General features: G+C 33.9%; 2 protein-coding genes across 4 annotated transcripts in view; one reads left to right on the top strand and one right to left on the bottom strand.

Annotated features, from left to right (window-relative positions):
- Positions 1 to 20,319, top strand: part of LOC149673772 (lysosome membrane protein 2-like) — a 132,497-nt gene that overhangs the window by 11,099 nt on the left and 101,079 nt on the right. The gene's annotated exons all lie outside the window — the stretch shown is intronic.
- LOC149673776 (uncharacterized) overlaps positions 1 to 20,319 on the bottom strand; it is a 69,845-nt gene that overhangs the window by 22,164 nt on the left and 27,362 nt on the right. The window contains exons 2-3 of one of the 2 annotated variants that reach the window (XM_089839517.1): positions 18,135 to 18,362; positions 9,690 to 9,773 (exon numbers count right to left, since the gene is read on the bottom strand). In XM_089839517.1, the coding sequence (XP_089695643.1) occupies positions 9,690 to 9,773; positions 18,135 to 18,362 (312 nt within the window). The remainder of the gene's footprint in view (positions 1 to 9,689; positions 9,774 to 18,134; positions 18,363 to 20,319) is intronic. The other variant, XM_089839519.1, reaches the window with a different exon arrangement.

Genomic DNA, 20,319 nt, shown 5'->3' with positions numbered 1-20,319 from the left:
GAATGTTACTACTACTAGTCGTCTAGGGAGTTAGCTATCTTAAGATACGACGTAACGCTTCGTAAATTTTTGGACCTTAGTAGTTCCGCTTCATCGAACAAACACTTCCCCGAAAAATCTCCAAAGACTTTTAAAGTTTCAAAGGTTTTATAAACTTATTGAAAATGCCTTTAACCGACGGTTATTTCGTACTGAGAATGTACCATGGGTTTATGAGATGTTTAAACCGTTCACGCCTTTCAGCCTGGGACATTCTCGAGTTTAAAAACAGCTACGTACAAAAATAAACACTTTTTTAAAAAAATAAAAAAATAAAAATTGTCACGTAAAGCGTTGCTGTTACTTCCTTGTTTTTATTATAAAAGTAAAAGCGTATTAATGACGTCAGGGTTTTTAATCAAATATGATTGGGTGCGGATATATATTTTTAATATGGCATTTATATTTATTTATAACCTTGGAATTTTAACTACCAGTATTATACGGGTTTGTAAGCACGTATGGGGAGATTCGCTGTGTTGGGAAATAGAACCAAGGGCGCGCACTTTTAACTCTATTTTATTTGTACAGGGTGTTTAAGAAAGTGAGGTTGGTAGGACCGAAGAGCAGTGGGTTTTATGAGAGATTTTGAGTCGAAAATGTGATTTCTACGATATTTTGCCTTAAAGGGGCTGGCCGGAGCTGTTGGGGTGAAGGGGGGGTCAAAGTGTTGGTTAGCATATTGCTTACCCGCCCACCGCGACGGTGGCGCCATTCCTTATGGCCAAAGAGCTGGGTGTTTTCCCCCTGAACTAAGGGTGGACTTCACCCCAACAGCGCCGGTTAGCCCCCTTTAAGGAACATCCCAAACAAAGGTATGATTACTCCAATCTTAACTTGATGCCGAAATTGGTCATGGAAGATACATTTACGACTAAAAATCACTTAAAACCCAATGTATTTCGTTCCTACCACCCCAACTTTTTAAAACACCCTGTAGAGAAAGGAATCAAACGTTCTTTTGGCTATTTTATATTACCACGCTGCACTTTTCCCTTCCATAAGTTAAAAACGTTATTTCGACTTATTTTCAGTTAACTTCAAACCCTTTATTTTATTAAACCAAAGCTTTATTTCTTTAATAGAGAAAACTGAACATAAATTTTGACCAAAAACCTTTCTTTTTTGAGAAAAACTTTCCTGAATTTATTTCTTTTAACTTAAAAAACGTGCGGGTTTTTCTCGGCCCAAAGGGGGAGATAGGGGGGGGGGGGGTTGAATGAATTTAGGCTTAATATACGTTTTGTAGCAGACTACAACAAGAGATGGTTCGCCCGTCCATTCCCTATGTGTCACTGCACGCTTGCACGAGCTCGTGGAATTTACTTTTTGATTTTTATTTTTTTTTTATATTCAAGCTCGCGCCATTTTTTGTATTTTTTTTTTTTTTCAATTTTTGTTTTGGTCCGTCCGTTCGCGAACAAAAGTCCCAAATTTTATTTTTATATTTTATTTTGCAACTTAAAATTCTTTCTAACACAAAAACTTGGTAGTGGGATTTTCGTAGCAAGCGCAAGTGCTATTTATTTTTTTTATTTTTTATTTTAAGTTGCCTGATAAAAAGGCCTTGTTCCTTTTAAAAGTCGTGACCACTGACACGAACTTCCTCTTCGAAAACTGGGTGGTGGTTTTTGAAAGTAGATTAGACTTTTAGCAGTTTAGTTTTTAGTCCATATTTTCAGTTTATGAGCCCCAAAATGTTTCATGCTTTAGAGTTTAGAATAACTGGTAACTACCTTTTTTAAAAAAAGAAAACTTCTCGTATCACGGACTGTAAATAGTTTTTAAGACTTGGAGGATTTATACCGTTTATACAAGGAGGCCTAGCTTTGGAGTCTGGCTTCATTGTGTAATACTTGAAGCCTGCATGCATGGCCTCCTTGTGTAAATGCTATGAATCCTCCTATGTATTTAATTTTAAAGAGGACCAGTAAATTTAGTTTGTAAAGAAGTAAATTTTTGCGACCGAGTACATTGTTTATTTGCTAAAACAAAAATTAATAGACCATTTGTGCATTTGCAAAAATCAAGGGGTAAAATATTTAATACAGTGGTGTGTTTGACCACCTTGTTTTCCAAAGACGTTAGATAGGGCTTTCAACAATACGGACTAAATTTAGTGGACTTGTAAATGGTCTATTAATTAATTAATTAATTTCCTTGACCTTGATATACCACAAAAAATACAGCTCATAAATTTCATCCTGCGACTCAAAGACCCAGTAATTCTTTTCTCTTATTTTTTTCTTCCTAATTTTAATGTGAACTGTAAAAAAAGCCCCGCAATTTCGATTTTTAAGCCTAAAATATGGACGGAGAGGAATCGAATTACTTTCAAGGTTTCTAGGGAACCTTAATGATTCCACCAAAGGCGTATGTATGAAAGAATCCATGGCAAAATGGGCCTTTGTCAGGAGATCACGGTTGCTATGACAACCACGTGCCGCTTTTTCCCTTCTCTTTCTTTTCCCGCCCATTCCTTTATCAGATACCAACCTCCCTTCCGCGTGCTGTTCTTTTACCCCTCCACGCGCTCCTTTGATCCAATTTTTTAGCGCGAGCTTTTCTAGGCTATTTCGCGCCAATATCTAAGCAGACGTCGCTCGCGCTAGCTCACTCGTTTCCCAGCGTTCCCAGCTTGACCTGTCACTTTCTTTCCCGCCTTTTTCTATAACGCGTACAATTTTAGACCACCAGACTAAGAATGGACCACCGGGGGGGGGGAGAGTTTAGACGGTCCCATAAGGCCCAGGGGGAGCTTGAATCAATGAATTGACAAAGACATTTTTTTTCTTTTCCAGTACCCATAAAAATAAGCCTTCCCTACTCTGTACATTGATTTAGTTTTATTTTTTTTTGCTAAAAGACTTTGAAACCAAATAGGCTTAACGTTAAAGACGGTGAGCACTGAGAACATCGGATATTATTGAATGGGAGCCCAAGTTAGACTGTTGTAGGCCATTTGCCCAAGTTACTAGTACAATATTAAGCCTATTTTATTTCGGTTTATATACACTTTGACGAAATTCTCCAACAATTTCTTCTTCTCTTTCAGAGGAAACTTGATTTAAAAAAAGCTACGCGTCTATTTTTCCTTTCTTTTTTTTTCATAAATTCAATATATTTAAAATGAAAAGTTGAAAGACGAGAAATAAATTTCATAACGAGTCTTCCTTGACCCATAAGCGTTGTTCCTACCTAACATAACAAAAAACATTTTTTTAGACTCATCCTAAATTCACGATGAGACTATTATTTTGTGCCCAAATTGTCAGTAGTAGTAGACGTATTAGAACTAGTTTTTCACCAAAAGTAAATCCCTTAACTAAGTAACAACATAAGTTGATTAGATATGTTGGCCATAAGTTTGTCACTGGTTACAAACTGTCATGAAGTGACGTAGGTCATAGATCCGAAGTTAAGCGACGCCTGGTGATACGCTGTCAAAGGCTTACAACTTATGATATTACCAGGGATAGATTTAATTTTAGAAGTAGGAATGAAGAACGGTTAGTATTTACTTCAGTCCGACTCATATTGGCTCACTTAAACAACGTTTTTATGATGTTGCTGATGGGGCGACTGCGAAAAATACGTAATTCCTTTTTACCTCTGTCGCTATGACCCGCCTCTTCTTTCATACCCCCTCCGTCCCGCGGGAAAGGGGGTCCGGGACTTTGACGCGCGCCCAGATATTACTCTGTTCTCCATTCCTACCTGTAAAATTAAATCTATCCCTGATATTACTTATTGAGAGATAGAAAAAAAGAATATGAATTTTATTATAATAAGAATTTTAACTTTCTCTCCGATTTAAGAATTAAGTAGAATGTATTTAGTTGCCTCTAGGCGACACTCCATCACGGGTTTTTTTAATCTTTTCTTTAGAAATGTCTCGATTGAAAAGGGAACCCTCGAGGGAAATTGATTCTAAAGAGAAATTTTAAAATAGAATGAATTCAATCGAGAATGAAAGTGGTGGTTGTCGGGTCTGGATTAGAAGAGAAAAGAGAAGAGGTTCGTGATATCAGTGACCTAATTTTTAAGAATACACTGAATGTGAGTCTGCGAGAATCTATAGCTAAGCCTTGCCCCAAAAATAGCCATCCTATCTTACTCATATTAGCTCCAGGCTCAAGTATTTCTTTTTTCTTTTTTCTTTTTTTTTTTTTAGTTTTATTATATTATTTTTATGATTTACTGTCACTCAAAATCGAGGGGATCGTCACTAAAGACTTTTTTCGAAAAAGGAGGGAGGGAGAATTTTTCTTAAGAAGGCAGGGCGTTACGCGATTGGTCGGAGGTGCTAATCTCAAATAGGGTAATGGCAGCCCTCTGTCTTCGACTGTATTAAGCTCTATGGGGAAATAACATGGGGTGCTATTAGTCTATTAATTTGAATTTTAAAATCATTCGAAGGTCTTGTTATTTGTAGAAGAATCGACAAAAAATCTTTTGATTTTACTTTTCACCTTCCCTTTAAAATGGAACGTCCGGAATGTGGAAAATAAAGGCGTTAAATATGGCTTAAAAACTGAAGGACATGCTGCAGTAACTTTTGAAGCCATATCTAGTGTTTTTGGATTATCCACATACCGGATTAATATTCTGGAAAACTCCTCACTAAAAATGTGCCTTGATTTAATTTTTCATTAGTGACTTACACCCATCCTTTATTGGGTTTGGGGTGTCTAAAAAAATAGAAATATTAATATTAATTATTTAAACTAATTTAAAATAATTAAATTTAATAATATAGGTAGTTAGGTAGTATTAACAGTCTTTAAATATAAATTATTTTTTATTAAAGAAAATTAGAATTATAAAATAAATTGAAACCAGCTGGAAATTCCAAAAAAACGAGCTTCATCCTATTTTTAATTTTAATTTTAATTAAGAGAAATACAATTAAAACTATAGCTGCCACCTACGTGTTGACCTATTTCTGGCCATAAAAACAAAGTAGATGAAGTTTTTAGAGATCGTGCGATATACCACTACAGACCGGAAGTCCACTATACCAACAATTCCGTATACGAGATGAGATAGGCTTGGCTAAATTTATATAATTGCCTTCTGACTATACTATGGCGCCTTTACGTGAATCACTGATAGACCGCCGGCGATAAAAAACAGCCATTAAGGTAAATCTACGACTCTTTGTCGCCGACGGACAACGCCTGGACACTCATTTTTGGCGCCAAATATTTTTCATTGGTCACTTATCGACATTATAACTCGCGGAATTTTTACCTGACGAACTACATGTCATTTTCTCAGAACCATAGAGTTGTTAAATTATTGAGTTAAAAGTTTAGTTTAGGTTAGGTTAGTTTTAGGCTAGATTAGGTTAGTTTTAGGCTAGATTAGGTTAGTTTTAGGCTAGATTAGGTTAGTTTTAGGCTAGATTAGGTTAGTTTTAGGCTAGATTAGGTTAGTTTTAGGCTAGATTAGGTTAGTTTTAGGCTAGATTAGGTTAGTTTTAGGCTAGATTAGGTTTAGGTTAGGCTAGTTTAGGTTAGTTTTAGACTAGTTTAGATTTAGGTTATAGGCTAGGTTAGTTTTAGACTATTTTAGATTAGGTTAGGCTAGGTTAGTTTTACTCTAGTTTAGATTAGGTTAGGCTAGGTTAGTTTTACTCTAGTTTAGGTTAGGTTAGGCTAGGTTAGTTTTACTCTAGTTTAGGTTAGGTTAGGCTAGGTTAGTTTTACTCTAGTTTAGGTTAGGTTAGGCTAGGTTAGTTTTACTCTAGTTTAGGTTAGGTTAGTTTTAGGCTAGTTTTGATTAGATTAGGTTAGGCTAGGTTAGTTTTAGGCTAGTTTAGATTAGGTTAGGCTAGGTTAGTTTTCGGATAGGTTAGGCTAGGTTAGTTTTAGGCTAGTTTAGATTAGATTAGATTAGGTTAGGCTAGGTTAGTTTTAGGCTAGTTTAGATTAGATTAGGTTAGGCTAGGTTAGTTTTAGGCTAGTTTAGATTAGATTAGGTTAGGCTAGGTTAGTTTTAGGCTAGTTTAGATTAGGTTAGGCTAGATTAGGTTTAGGTTAGGCTAGTTTAGGTTAGTTTTAGGCTAGTTTAGATTAGGTTAAGTTGTTAGTTTTAGGCCAGTTTAGTAGTTTAAATAAATTTTTGGTTAATTTAGCTTCATTATTTTTTGGTTTTGTTAGTTTTAGTCTTGGGTTAGGTTAGTTAGGTTTAGTTTTAGATTCGTTATTTCTATAAGTAAGGTTAGACAGGTTGCCGTGAGACATTCTTACATAGAGATGTTAAATTATTATATATATTCAAAGGATTAGATTAAACTGATTACAATCGCCTTCTAATCGTCTAAAATACTAAAAAATTAGCAAATATTATTGGTTATCTATGTTAAACTTATAATATATAATTAATTGCTAATCAAGATCTCGGTATTTCGTAAATTATTTCCCCCCATAGACATCAGAATTTTGAATTGAACAACACAAGATAATACGAACTATAGATAGACTTAAGGACTTTTGACATTCACAAGTACTGGCAAACTTTTCCCACCACCCACGCGCTTTTTGACAAAGAGGATCCTAGCCTAGAAACTGAACAAGGCTTAACAGGGAGGGTGATTAGAAGGGGGGGGGGATACCAAAGCCACCACAAGGCGCAATTTTAGTTCAGAGCTTGATATATCCACGCCTAAAAACCGTCATTCAATTAAAAATAGGACCCCCCTCTCTCTTTCTAAATAGTTCCCAGTATTCAATCTAAGAAATTTAGGCTCTCTATCGAAACTAATAAAACCAACAACGAGGAATTTGTAGTGATGACGTAAGATTAAATTAGATAAAAATTGATAGTACACAATTAAAATTTAATTAATTGGTTTAAAACTTAACTACAGGCGTATTTTTTAATTATTTTAAATATTATTGGTTTAAAACTACAAGCGTAGTTTTTAATTATTTAAAATATTAAGATTAGTAAAGTTATGATTATATACACACTATCATTATTTGAATTAATTTAATTAATATATATATATTAAGATTAGATTCTAATCAAGGGAAGATGTAGTATTAGAGGATTACGCTGAACCACGCCCTTAATCTGTCTGTTGGTTAAATGAAACAAAAAACACGCTTTGGATTTTATTAAAATTTCACGTGTATGGGGAAGTAACACTGAGGAAGTTACTTCCTCCAAGGAAGAAACGTGGTGTCTGCCATTAGTAGTACTCAATCAGTTTAACTTATACGCACGAATATTATTTAGTTATTAATTAATTAACAAGTATCCATAATCATAACTCTTGTTAAGAAAAAATTAAAACTTTAAAATTTATAGACTGTTATAAATACATTTGAAATTAACTTTTAATAACTAAATTAACTAATAGATTATGGTTAAATTTATATCAATCTTTGCAACATTAAATATAACCTTAATACTTTAGACTCGCACCATAATTTAATAATAAATAAATAAATAAATTAACTATTAAATTCAAAATTCATTCACTAAGCCTTTGTCATCAATGCAAAACTTATGATAAAAAAAAAACCCCCACAAATTTAACAACAAAATGAACGGCGATTCTTATATCTTACCTTTTAATTTAAATACGAATTAAATTATTTTAATCCAAAAAAATGAAAGTATGTAGTTATATCCCTTAGTTGCCGGCCGGCAGATACTATAGTACCAGATACAAACACTTTTCAAAAACACAGAAGAAGAGAAAGTGCGAGAGTAGCAGCGTTTTAGGGCGCGACACGATTTTCGATTTACGCGCCGACAAACTGGCGTCGGATTTTTCAACCTTTTTTTTTTTTTTTACTTCTTTCTTATTATTCTATACTCGTACTGGTATATTTTTCCTTATATAAAATACAGTGGTCTATGAGAACAACTGTCCTTTAAATGATTAACACTGGTGACCAACAAAACAACACGTCTTCAAGTTCTCAGATAGAAAAAATAGACGTACACACGGAAATTCACGCGCCAGTCTACGAACGGCAAATGCCAAGCCTAAACTAAAACGTCGTTCAAGTTCCAACTTTACGATACGAGATGCGTAACGTTCGGTCGGTGTACCGGCGGCACTACCACACTGTTGTTAGTCCTTAGGAGCCTCCAGGAAACTCTTATACTAGCATTTCATTATATCTTTCTATAGGATTTAATATAGTAAAAGGCATAGGAGGTGCCTTTACGATGTAGCTAGTTCTGGAGAGGGGGGAAGAGAAAATTATACGTTCGCCCTTGATACTACATACTTATTCACGGAAAGGAGGGAATTTAGTGCCAAATAGACGTATCTTTAGTTACTTCATTTATTTAAGCTGTTATGGGAAATCATTGAGGCTTTTTAATATAAGAAAAGATTGGGAGGTGCTGCAACTGCCGTTACCACGTAACTGAAACTAGGAAATTTAATGGCAAAAAGACGTATCTTTAGTTACTTCATTTATTTAAGCTGTTATGGGAAATCATTAATATAAGCAAAGACTGGGAGGTGCTGCCTTTACCACGTAACTGAAACTAAGTAATTTTGCGGCAAAAACACGTATCTTTATTTAATTTATTAATCTGTTGTTATACCTAGTTTTCAGACTAGGAGGATTAATACCTTTTACACCAGGAGGCCATGCTACTTGGCGGAGAAAATGCAATATCAAGTAGAAAGGCCTCCTGGTTTAAATAGTATCAATCATCCTAGCCTGAAAATTATGCATTGACACATAACGCTATTTTTTCATTGTGTTTAATTTAGTAAAAGGCTTTGAGATGCCCTTTCCTTGTAACTGGAGACAACAAACTTATTCACGGTTAAAGAACGTATTTTTAGATAAACCAATCATATGACAGTATTTTTATATTATTAATTTTTGATATTTTTTTTAGCTTTATATATACTTGCTAAGCCTAACTTACTCCGGCCATGTTTTTTTATCTTATCCATGGCGAAGGGGGATGACTTTATCGTAGAGTGTCACTACTACTAGCTTATGCTTATCCATTCTGGGGATATATATTCTTTTTATCGGGGGCCCCCTGACATTTATTTTGGTAGATTACGTCACCCTCCCTATCTTTGTATATAATATAGTATCTGCAGATACGTTCTTTTTGCTTTTAACGCGATTTTAATGTTGTAATTGTAGGGTATCGGTACAATAGGTCTTATCTATGAATTTTGTCAATTTTATTAAATATGGAAAAGTTATTAAAGTTATCTTAAATAATTTAGGTCTAGGATCTTTTTTTGTATCTAAAAGCACTTGAAAGGTTATTGAATTATTTCTCGGTGCAAATCTTTGATTATTGAGAAATATTCATTAACGTTTTTTATCTATTTATTAAAATATATTTATTTAAAAATTTATAAAGAAATTTGAATAGTATCTAAAAAAATAGTTTTAATGAAATTATAGTCCTTGAGCGCCTTGAAATTATAGTCCTTGAGCGCCTTGGTTTCCCATTTTCCCAAAGAATTTTCTATTTGAAAAATCAACCTAGCAAACGGCTGAAAACCATAGAATTATTGATTCTCAATATTCGTTGGAACTACCTAGGAATGTACGGCGTTTTTCGCCATCTACACTCTCAAAATTTATTTTTTTTTGTATATTTAATTAAATGGACTAATTAGTCTGTTAATTAATTAGACTCACCAATTTTCCGGGGTTTCATCCGGTCCTAAAATCAATTGCCAATTTCCCCCTAAAATTGGCTCAATTTCGTTGCTATCGTTGTGTCTTAATTGTTGATTGATTGATTGATTGATTGTTTGTTTGTTTGTTTTGTATGAACCAAAATAATAACCGAAAACGAAAAAAATAAAAATACAAAATAATAAATAAAATGAAAATTAAAAATAATTAAAAAAAAATAAACTTCAAAGAAATAGTAAAGCAAAAATATAAAATTAAGTGAAGTAAAAGTGTTCCAACGGGAATTTTTAATAAATAGAAATAATATTAGAAATTAGGCTTAGATATACAGATTGTTATAAGCAGACGACGCACATAAATTTAATATAATTATTGCCATATTCAAGTTTTCTTAAAAGTAAAATTTTAATGCGAACAAGACTAAAAAGTTAGAGAAAACTCAAATGCGAACGAAACCGAGAAGTTAGACATAGATATAAGGAAAAAGTATAAACAGACAACACGAATAAATTTTTACTATCCGTAATTTTAATTAAAATAAAAGAATTAAAAAATTAAATGCGAACGAAACTCGGATATATTTTCACTAAAATAAATTAAAAATACCGGTTTCATTATTTTTTTTTTTTAAATGCCGGCGTGTTTACGTAACTACGTAAGAGAGGTTTTAATAATAGGGGTCTAAAGGGAAATATTTCGACACTATTTAGTTCAAATTAAACACGATTGAAATAAATTATAAAACCGAGGCGAAGCGCGTGGGTGGCTGGATGAATTGGTACAACGGAGTGGAGTGACGTCATACCGGATAATTTTCTAAATTGCGCCAAAAAGTAATACTTGAAAATTTAAAGTCTTTTTTTTTTTGATTGGCCTTAATACGAGACGGGAGAGTTAAAACTTAACCAAAGCGCCTAAAGTAAATAATACCATGATGTAATACAACCGTCTAGATGGCGCCACTATACGGAGAAAAAAATTTACGGAGAAAAAAAATTTAAAGGGAAGGTGAAGTCAAAAGAAATTTTTAAAAACTTAATAGTAGAAATAAAAAATATTAAGTTTACTATCACTTTAATCGAAACCAGTTTAATCCAAAATTGTAATAATCATAAATTTCGAAATATTAGCTCTAGCCTGGTTAAAAAAATAACCGCTTACTTTCTTTTTCGATATTTTAAAAAATCGCAATGGGGTACCAACCAGGAAAATTTATTTTTAAAAGTACCTGTCACTTTTCGGGCTTGTATTGAAATTTATTAATTCTTTTTTTTCTTTTGCCCCGGTGCATTATTAAGATTTCAAAAATATAAAACGCCCTCCTCCTACAACTACAAAATCACCAGGAACCCCAAATATTATAAATATAGATTTTGTAGTTACGTAGCACGCAGTTATAAATTCAAATTTGAATAGATGTTTTCTTTTTTTGAGTCTTGAATTTAAGGCGTTACCGTTTTAAGAACTTTTAACTTTCCAAGGGGATAGTCACTTCATTAAAAATTACCTCGGGGTTTTTTTTTTCTTGGTTTCATTAGCTTATTTCGCGAGATTCTCCATGATATATCGTGCAACGCGTCCGGATTTCACGAGATTCCCTTAAAAATACACGGAATTTCACGAGATTCTCCTTCCCAATTTCACGAGATTCTCTTAAAAATACACGAAATTTCACGAGATTCCCCTAAAAATATAGGAAATTTCTCGAGATTCCCCTAAAAATATAGGAAATTTCTCGAGATTCCCCTAAAAATATAGGAAATTTCACGAGATTCCCCTAAAAATATAGGAAATTCCACGAGATTCCCCTAAAAATATAGGAAATTTCACGAGATTCCCTTAAAAATATAGGAAATTTCACGAGATTCCCTTAAAAATATAGGAAATTTCACGAAATTCCCTTAAAAATATAGGAAATTTCACGAGATTCCCTTAAAAATATAGGAAATTTCACGAGATTCCCTTAAAAATATAGGAAATTTCACGAGATTCCCTTGAAAATATAGGAAATTTCACGAGATTCCCTTAAAAATATAGGAAATTTCACGAGATTCCCTTAAAAATATAGGAAATTTCACGAGATTCCCTTAAAAATATAGGAAATTTCACGAGATTCCCTTAAAAATATAGGAAATTTCACGAGATTCCCTTAAAAATATAGGAAATTTCACGAGATTCCCTTAAAAATACACTAAATTTCACGAGATTCCCTTAAAAATACACTAAATTTCACGAGATTCCCTTAAAAATACACTAAATTTCACGAGATTCCCTTGAAAATACACGAAATTTCACGAGATTCCCTTGAAAATACATGAAATTTCACGAGATTCCCCTCCCAAATTTCACGCTATTTTAAATAATATTTTCGAAATTATTTCTAACTCATACTCGAAACTAAGCTATATTTAATTTTAAATAAGAGTTTAAAGTAGAGAAAGAAACATTTTGCAAAAAAAGGGCGTATATACGAACTTCTTTTAAAAGTAAGCCACCATCCATGTTTATTACGATAATTATTATTATAATTCTTTTTACCTTATTAACATCTTAACAAAAATGGTAGACAGACAGTCTCTCTAAAGAAGTGTGTTTTTCTTTTGAAAAGAATTGGAATTAATTCCAAGGTTAACAAGGCGGTTTAGTTTAAAAGTCTTTCTTCTTCTTTTTGCACTATCTGTTGGAATGACTCATTTTTTCAGATTCGAACGTCTACCTTGAGTTTTTATTTATCATATTATTACTTAAAGCAATTCTATAGAGACTGGTATATAACGAGCTTCTTTCTTTCTTTATGTATATTTACAATTAATTATAATTTATACAACAGATGTTCTGATTTGATACGCCGATTTTTAACTACCGTATCCAATATTTATTTTTTTATATTTTTACTTCTAATTTATCTACTTTTTCTTGATTTCGTTTTAAATAAAATCTACACCCGGCATCTTTTACTGAAAATTTTAAAAATCCCGTATATCGTGAGTTACTTTTTTTATATTATTTTTAAAGTGATAATGAACTATTTAAGATGCCAAATCTACAGAGTATTACCAAGAAGCGATATCTATTTTACTAGGGAGAAGGTATAAGATGCCTAAGTATTCGCGGGCCATAGTCCCAGTCCCCCTTTCAAAATACAAGGGGGGGCGTAAAATGAGGCCGGGCTATTTCGTCTCTCCTCAGTCGGAAAATACCCAATTTTCGTCATTCGCGTCGCGCTGACGTGAGTTTTCAAGAACCAATGAGATGCTGTTTGTAATTTAGAGGCGGCCGGGATTAACTCCGGACAGGCTACGTTTGGACTGGAGATAAAGCTAGAAATGTGGCTAATTTATACCTTCTCCCTAGTAAACTAGATATCACTTCTTGTTATTACCATAAAGTTGGGAAGGACCGAAGTTTGGAAAAGTGGGCAATTTTGAGTCGAAAATGTATAACTTTTATGACCACAAGGGTCATCGTGAACAAGTAATTATTGGGCTGTTTTATGGATGACCTCTTAATTAATTTAGTATTGCCTCGCCCCTATGTGTTGATTTCTCTGTATGTAATTTCCGAAATGGTCTATAGTTCAATAGAATCTCTTAGCTGTACATCATCCCTTGAATTTTTTTATTTAAAGTTACATTGAGATGCGTGGTAACACAGAGATGCTTTCTTAAGATGTTTGTGTATTTTATTTTTTATTTTTTTTTTAAGACTGCCTTATTTGATAACACTAAGAGATAGTAAAATATTATATTGTATATAAGCTTGGTTATATTTTTCTCTTTATTATTATTATAATAATTTTTAAGGCCAGAGCGAACCCGTCACTTTTTGATCTAGTCTATGGCGAAATTTTGATAAGAAATTGACGTTATCTGTATCAAATTGTAACCTATACACTTCACAAGTTTTATCTTCCACATTTTAAGGAAGTATAGCGAGAAATTATGTTGTGCAATTATTTAAACCTAGCTAAGCCTTTTTTTTTTCCTTCCCACCTGGTATTCAGGTACTCTTCTTGACCTTCTAAATTTAATATTAATATGTTTATTTTAACCTAAAATAGTCCAAATAATTAATAATAATGTTAATGACCTCTTGACCCTTAAAATTTTATATTAGTTTGTTTATTTTAACCTAAAATAGTCCAAATAATTAATAATAATGTTAATGACCTCTTGACCCTTAAAATTTTATATTAGTTTGTTTATTTTAACCTAAAATAGTCCAAATAATTAATAATAATGTTAGTGACCTCTTGACCCTTAAAATTTTATATTAGTTTGTTTATTTTAACCTAAAATAGTCTAAATAATTAATAATAATGTTAATGACCTCTTGACCCTTAAAATTTTATATTAGTTTAATTTAACCTAAAATAGTCCAAATAATTAATAATAATGTTAATGACCTCTTGACCCTTAAAATTTTATATTAGTTTAATTTAACCTAAAATAGTCCAAATAATTACATTAATCAAGGCGTAAACGTAAGCTTTTGTGCAATGGTGTACGGTTTCTAGTGTTAATGACCTTTTGACCCTTAAAATTTAGCTTTGAACAAGCACTCTAAACCCAAAATGACCGGTTTCTAGAATTAATGACCTCTTTCCCTTAAAACTTAGATGTTAACGACAACTCGACCCCCGAAAATGTAATTTTAAGTAAACTATAAACGACCACGTGATCCTCAAAAATTTATATTAAACATTCAACTACCACGTGACCCTCAAAAATTAGTATTAACTAAACTATTAACTACCACTCAATCCATCTAAAAACTTTCATATTACCTCGAAAAATCTTTTAGAAAAACCCAACTCTTTATAAATGTCTTGACATTTCTAGTGCGAATGACCTCTTGACCCTGAAAACTTTTGTTTATTTTCACGGTCTCCTCCTCCCCTTTCCTCCGGCAATATCGACCGGACAAATAAGCCAGCAAAGGCCCCTCCTCCACACTTTTCATAAATATAACATTGCGTAACGTAACATTTCCCTGGGGCCTGGGTCCTTCTTTTAAATGTTGCCGAATCTCGTTACCATGACAACCCTCTCCTCAAGATATAAACCACCCTGTAAATGCAACGTTATCAAACCTACACTTCCTTAAAATACAGACATTATTAACGATAGTTCAGTACGTATTGAAAACTGCGATTGGAAACTTATTGGAAGGAAAGTGGGCGTGGTTAAGGATTTAAGGAAGCAGGGCCAGAGTCAAGCTGAGATGACACGAAACAATGCCAAGATACCTTGCTCTCTGGAATTCCAGGAAAGCGAAGGTACATTTGATTCACTAACGCCAGGAGAAGTCCAGTTATCTCTGTAATGTTACTTATACTGCCAAAGTGAATGGTAACCATGGCAACCGTCGAATAGATCCTTCCTTTCCTTCTCTCCATTGGAGAAATCTCACCAACCAAGGCTTAACGTATCAACTCATAAAAAGTACTCGAACCCTAATTACTTTTTACTTCTGAATATATATATGTATAAAAACAACCTTGGGGTCCTTAATCTTGTTAAGAAACATCGGTTGTACTCTCTTGGCAGCTTGGAATGTTAACTAAATGGAGATGTATTTGCGAGTATTTGTGTACGCGAATTTTATTGGCTTTCAAACCGCTTAAAGAGTGGGGATGAAGGGATACACGATCGGTTTATGGGTTGGTAGGTTAGAATGAAGACTTAAAAGTGAATACTGAGGGATAATGGTATGGACTTAGGAAACAGGAAGTATTTAATGAAGGTTTCCGCGAGATTAAGTTCGGACTAACTTTCTTTAATCAATTTTTTGTAATTAATTTTGTTATTGCAAACGGGCTTCTGATATTTAATGAAACTTTTAAATTAATCACGTGGCGTTTTGTAATTATAAAGAGGATCCCAATTCAGTAAAGATGTAATTATTTGTTTAGACCCAAAGATGCAGTGAGCTTAGAAGAATACATCTGATAGACTTCACCTGCCTTTAAACAGTAATTACTTAATTAATTTCGAGTGACCTTGAAATACCAAAACAAATGCATGCAGATACTAATCTTTAAGATCCATTATTTCGACAACAATATATACTTAAGCCTTAAAGACGGACATATTTACGGCCATTGGTCAATCGCAAACCACTCGGAATTACAACACCAATAACAAGCTCATAAACGCAGCGAATAAACACTCCATTTTTTATTACACTCGCGGATGACCTTTTGACATTTAGGCCTAGGAAATAAAATACACTAGCAGGATGTTTAAGGGGGATTGTAAATGGCCTTGGGTCATTGCCAATTTGGACCTGCCTTTTTTCTCTTCCTTGACGTGTTGATTCTATGGACTGTAATGAGAGAGACACGCCATGATGCCATCAGGGCTTAGCCTCATCCTTAACACTGTTCTCCCTATATATATATTGGTCGTAAATTTCTTCTCACCTGTCTATTTTGCGCATGGACGCGTGCGGGTTGATTTAGGCTGACGTGATATGACCCCTGACACGTAAATCACGTCAAAAGGTCAGGGATGGGCTAGAGTATAAGTAGACTTGATTGGATGGATAGTATCGAGAATCCTACTATTTACGGAGCGTGTTAGAATGCCATCAGGGTTTTGATATCTGTCCGTTTCTGATATCTATTTTTTTAACATTTTACTAAGAAAGGTCAAAAGGTCAACCCGCAATCGAAGGGACATCAGTTTTGTTGGGGGTTTAATGAATTTTATACGCAGGTCAGCTCATTTTGAAGCTATTTTCCGCCATTGTCGACAGAGAGCTCTATAATCCCTCTACAATACTAAATGAAGCACGTATAGCTATAGGGTATTCATTGATGCGTTAAAATGCACCAATGGGAATAAGCGGACAGCTTCGCGCCTTATTGGATTTTTTTTTTCAAGGCATTTCCCGCCAATTTTGTCCGTGGCAAACGTTTATAACAAATAAACAAAAGAATGGAAAATAATAAATATTTTTCCAATTTATTTTCTAAATGGAATTCTACAGGGTGTTACTGATAAGTCTGTCATAAATGAAAGGGTACGTGTGTCATTAGGGTCAAACTGAGTTTAAAGTGACTCAAGGAAAATGGGGTCTACAACATTTAGTTGGGCTCCCAAACATTAAGCAAAGTTTGACCCTAAGAACACAGTCACCCTTAATTCAGGTCACTTGTCAGACTTATCAGAAACACCCTGCATGTTTCAAATATTTCTCCTTAATTCCCTTTTCAAACTTCAACCAAAATGAAGATATTGTACCATTAACATCCCCGTAGGGCGTTTGTAAACGTTACAGTCTTTCTGTTAGTTTTCTACTTTTGGCCCGCGCGATTTTATCCGGAAGATTCGGTTGTCATGGTAACCGATCGACCGCCGGGAAGAGGAGAGAAGATCTCGAGATCTAGCTTTAGCAGAAGCGCGCGCCACATCAACAGCCGCGCGCGTGCTATACGCTTTTCGCGCCAAAATCGATCAAGCACGTTACTGCGGGTGATCCTTACCCCTCTTCCCGCCATTTTTAGGCTCTTTCTTTCACGTGTATACCCAGGAATGGAATCTCGGTGCATCTATCTTTCAATGTATATATATATATATTTTTTCCCAGGATACAGCTATATAGTTAGACAACCTTGGCATTGGATAAGCGGAAAAATGCTAGCCATAAGCGATTTTATTCTGAGGAGATCAATTTTGTTTTAAAGTGGTGAGCGACTCGAAATTTGAAACGGCTTAGCGGGGGTTCCTTATTTTTCAAGATTCCATATTTTTCTTTTAAGGAAGATTATATATTTTTTTATTTTTTTGCCCGAGTCACGTTTTATAACTCGTCAGCTTTATTTAAGGATTATATGGACAAGTACTTTGTGAGAAAAAAATTTATATTGAAGTTCCTTCGAGGAACGAAAAGCTCAAAAAGGGTCGATGGGTCGAAAAAAATAGAGTTTTAGAGTTTGTAGAGAGGTTTGTAGAAGGTGCAAAGGTCATGATTGGTAAAATATTATTTGATTCTAAGTGTAATTTGTAACTGTAGGTTGAGAAAACTGAAGTCTTGGGAGTTTGTGTGGGTTTTTTAAGCGGAAAACTCCCAGAAAAGGTCATCATGACCTTGTTGGACAGAGTTGAAGGTCATCATGACCTTGTTGGACAGAGTTGAAGGTCATCATGACCTTGTTGGACAGAGTTGAAGGTCATGATGGGTAAAATATCATTTTATTCTAAGTGTAATTTGTAACTGTAGGTTGAGAAAACTAAAGTCTTGGAGTTTGTAAGGGATTTTTTAAGGGGAAAAAGTCATCATGACCTTGTTGGACAGAGTTGAAGGTCATGATGGCTAAAATATATTAAAATAATATTTGATTCAAAGTTTTGGTTTTTGTTGGAACACTTTTACTTATTTCTTATTAAAATGATGTCGTTTTTACGGTAGGTAAATTAACTTGTCAGGTTAAGTACTTACCCATTGAGGATTGGTGGCGAGTTATTGAGATGCGGGTCGTCTTTGAGGCGATCTGTTAGTAGAGGCTGGGTCGTGGTTGGAATGGAAGTGGCGTTGTGATGGTGTAATCCGGGATAGAACTGGTGTCCACCAATCAGAGGAAAGGCTGGTGACACGTTTATGATATCGTCATTATGGTCGTAGACTAACGTCTCCACCATGGAACCCTTTGAACTACCAAATGATACCCTAAGAAAAGATACCAGACATCCATTATTAACTTAATTGAAAACCAATAACAATTTTCATGTCAGATTTTTTTTATTCTGGAAACCAGAAACAGGAGATGCCAAACAGAAAGGTTAAATCCGTCTATTTGTTCCTCCCATGGGACCCTAATCTCCCGTCCAGACTTATAGCCCCCGTGAATTCAAAGCCAACGATCCAAAAACATTCACCAATAATTCTCGCGATACAATGAAAATTATAGAGCTAGCCACGTGGTAGTGATGGAAATGGCGGGAAATTCAGGCGGGAGGAGAAAACCATCCCTGGAATCTGCCACCCACTCACCCACGCGCTCGTTCCCGCTTTTTCTATTGTATTTGGCGCGTGCTGATGAAGAAAGAAGCGCTCCTCTCGCTTTTGAATCATCCTTCAGGATCTAGGATCTTGTATAGTATGTGTTCTAGCGCGGATTTTAGGGGTCGAGATTGAATAGTTTGTTAAAAAGGGGGACCGTCCAAAAGAGAGGGGACCCAGGGTGATGAGAACATCTGCTCTCACATTTTTCGGAGAGCAGGCTTTTCATTTTTCCATCGCCTGCATCTGATCTGACTCAACGTTGACCGGGAGTTTTGGAACCCTCGTATCATTTCTTAAACAGGGGGTCCTATTTTGGCTTGGCTATCGACTTATTGATGGATGGGACACGATATGTATTGAATATCGTTTATTGGTACTATCGTTGTTAGCTCAGTTGGTTGAAGCCTCCTCGCGTAGCCTTGTTTGTTGGTCATTTGGAAATGTTTAGCCTTTGGACGATGCTGCTATAGGTTTATAATTCAACGTAATTCAGTTGCAACATTTTTTTTCTTAGCAACTGCGGGAAGTCATATTGTGGTCCTATAATTTCTATAAAATACTATATTTTTTAATCTGTAGTAAATTACCTTATAATTTCATGAAAGGTACTATAAAATACAATATTTTTGAACCTGTCCTATATTATCCTATAATTTCATGAAATGTTCTATAAAATCCTATATTTTTGAACCTGTCCTATATTATCCTATAATTTCATGAAAGGTTCTATAAAATCCTATATGTTTGAAATTGTCCTATATTATCCTATAATTTCATGAAATGTTCTATAAAATCCTATATTTTTTAACCTGTCCTATATTATCCTATAATTTCATGACAGGTTCTATATTTTTGACAGTTTTCGTATAGTTTAGCATAAAATTTATCAAAATTTAGCTCTTTTTATCGAGATTAGACAAGAAAATTGCGGAGTTCAAGAATTTTTTATATATATATTTTTAATTTAATTAAGCTAATGTTTTCAAAGTAAAATCCAATTTGTTAATTTTTTTGAGGTTTATTACATTGTTTAAAACAAAATAGTGTTATAAACGAACATTTTTAGGCCTATATTTTCCTATAAAACATATTATTTGTCTTATAAAATCCTATAATTTCGGAAATAAATTCCCATTTTTTATTATATATATATATATATATATATATATATATATATATATTCAAGAATTAATTAAAATACATTCATCATAACAGTAACCCCGTGTATCATAAACAAATCAACGGGAGGTGTTTGTTTGGTTAAGTTAAAAATATACACCCGAAGTCATTAATCATCTATGACTTGAATTGAATTGAATTCCAAAGAAAGATCCATGACGTCCAAATTAACAAAACCCCTTTATTATATTTCTTAACATAAATAAATTTACTTATTTTTTATTCTTAACCCGTAACCATTCGAGTGGTATATCAAAGTCAGTATTAATTGACTGTAATTATAATTAAATCTTATACAATGGTTAAATTAAAACGCAGTGCCAATATGAAGTGACTTTCTGAACTATTTTCATTTTCTTTTTTCTGAGTTTATTTCAGGACAATGTAAGAAACGCAATACAATAAGAAATATATATTGAAGAGACTTGAACAAAAGCTTACC

Source organism: Phalangium opilio, unplaced genomic scaffold (genome assembly GCF_054372755.1).
Source record: "Phalangium opilio isolate 3A_F unplaced genomic scaffold, DU_Popi_V2 ptg000048l_1, whole genome shotgun sequence".
NCBI lineage: Eukaryota > Metazoa > Arthropoda > Arachnida > Opiliones > Phalangiidae > Phalangium > Phalangium opilio.
The sequence above is the reverse complement of the archived record's forward strand: the minus strand, read 5'-3'. Positions and strand labels throughout refer to the sequence as shown.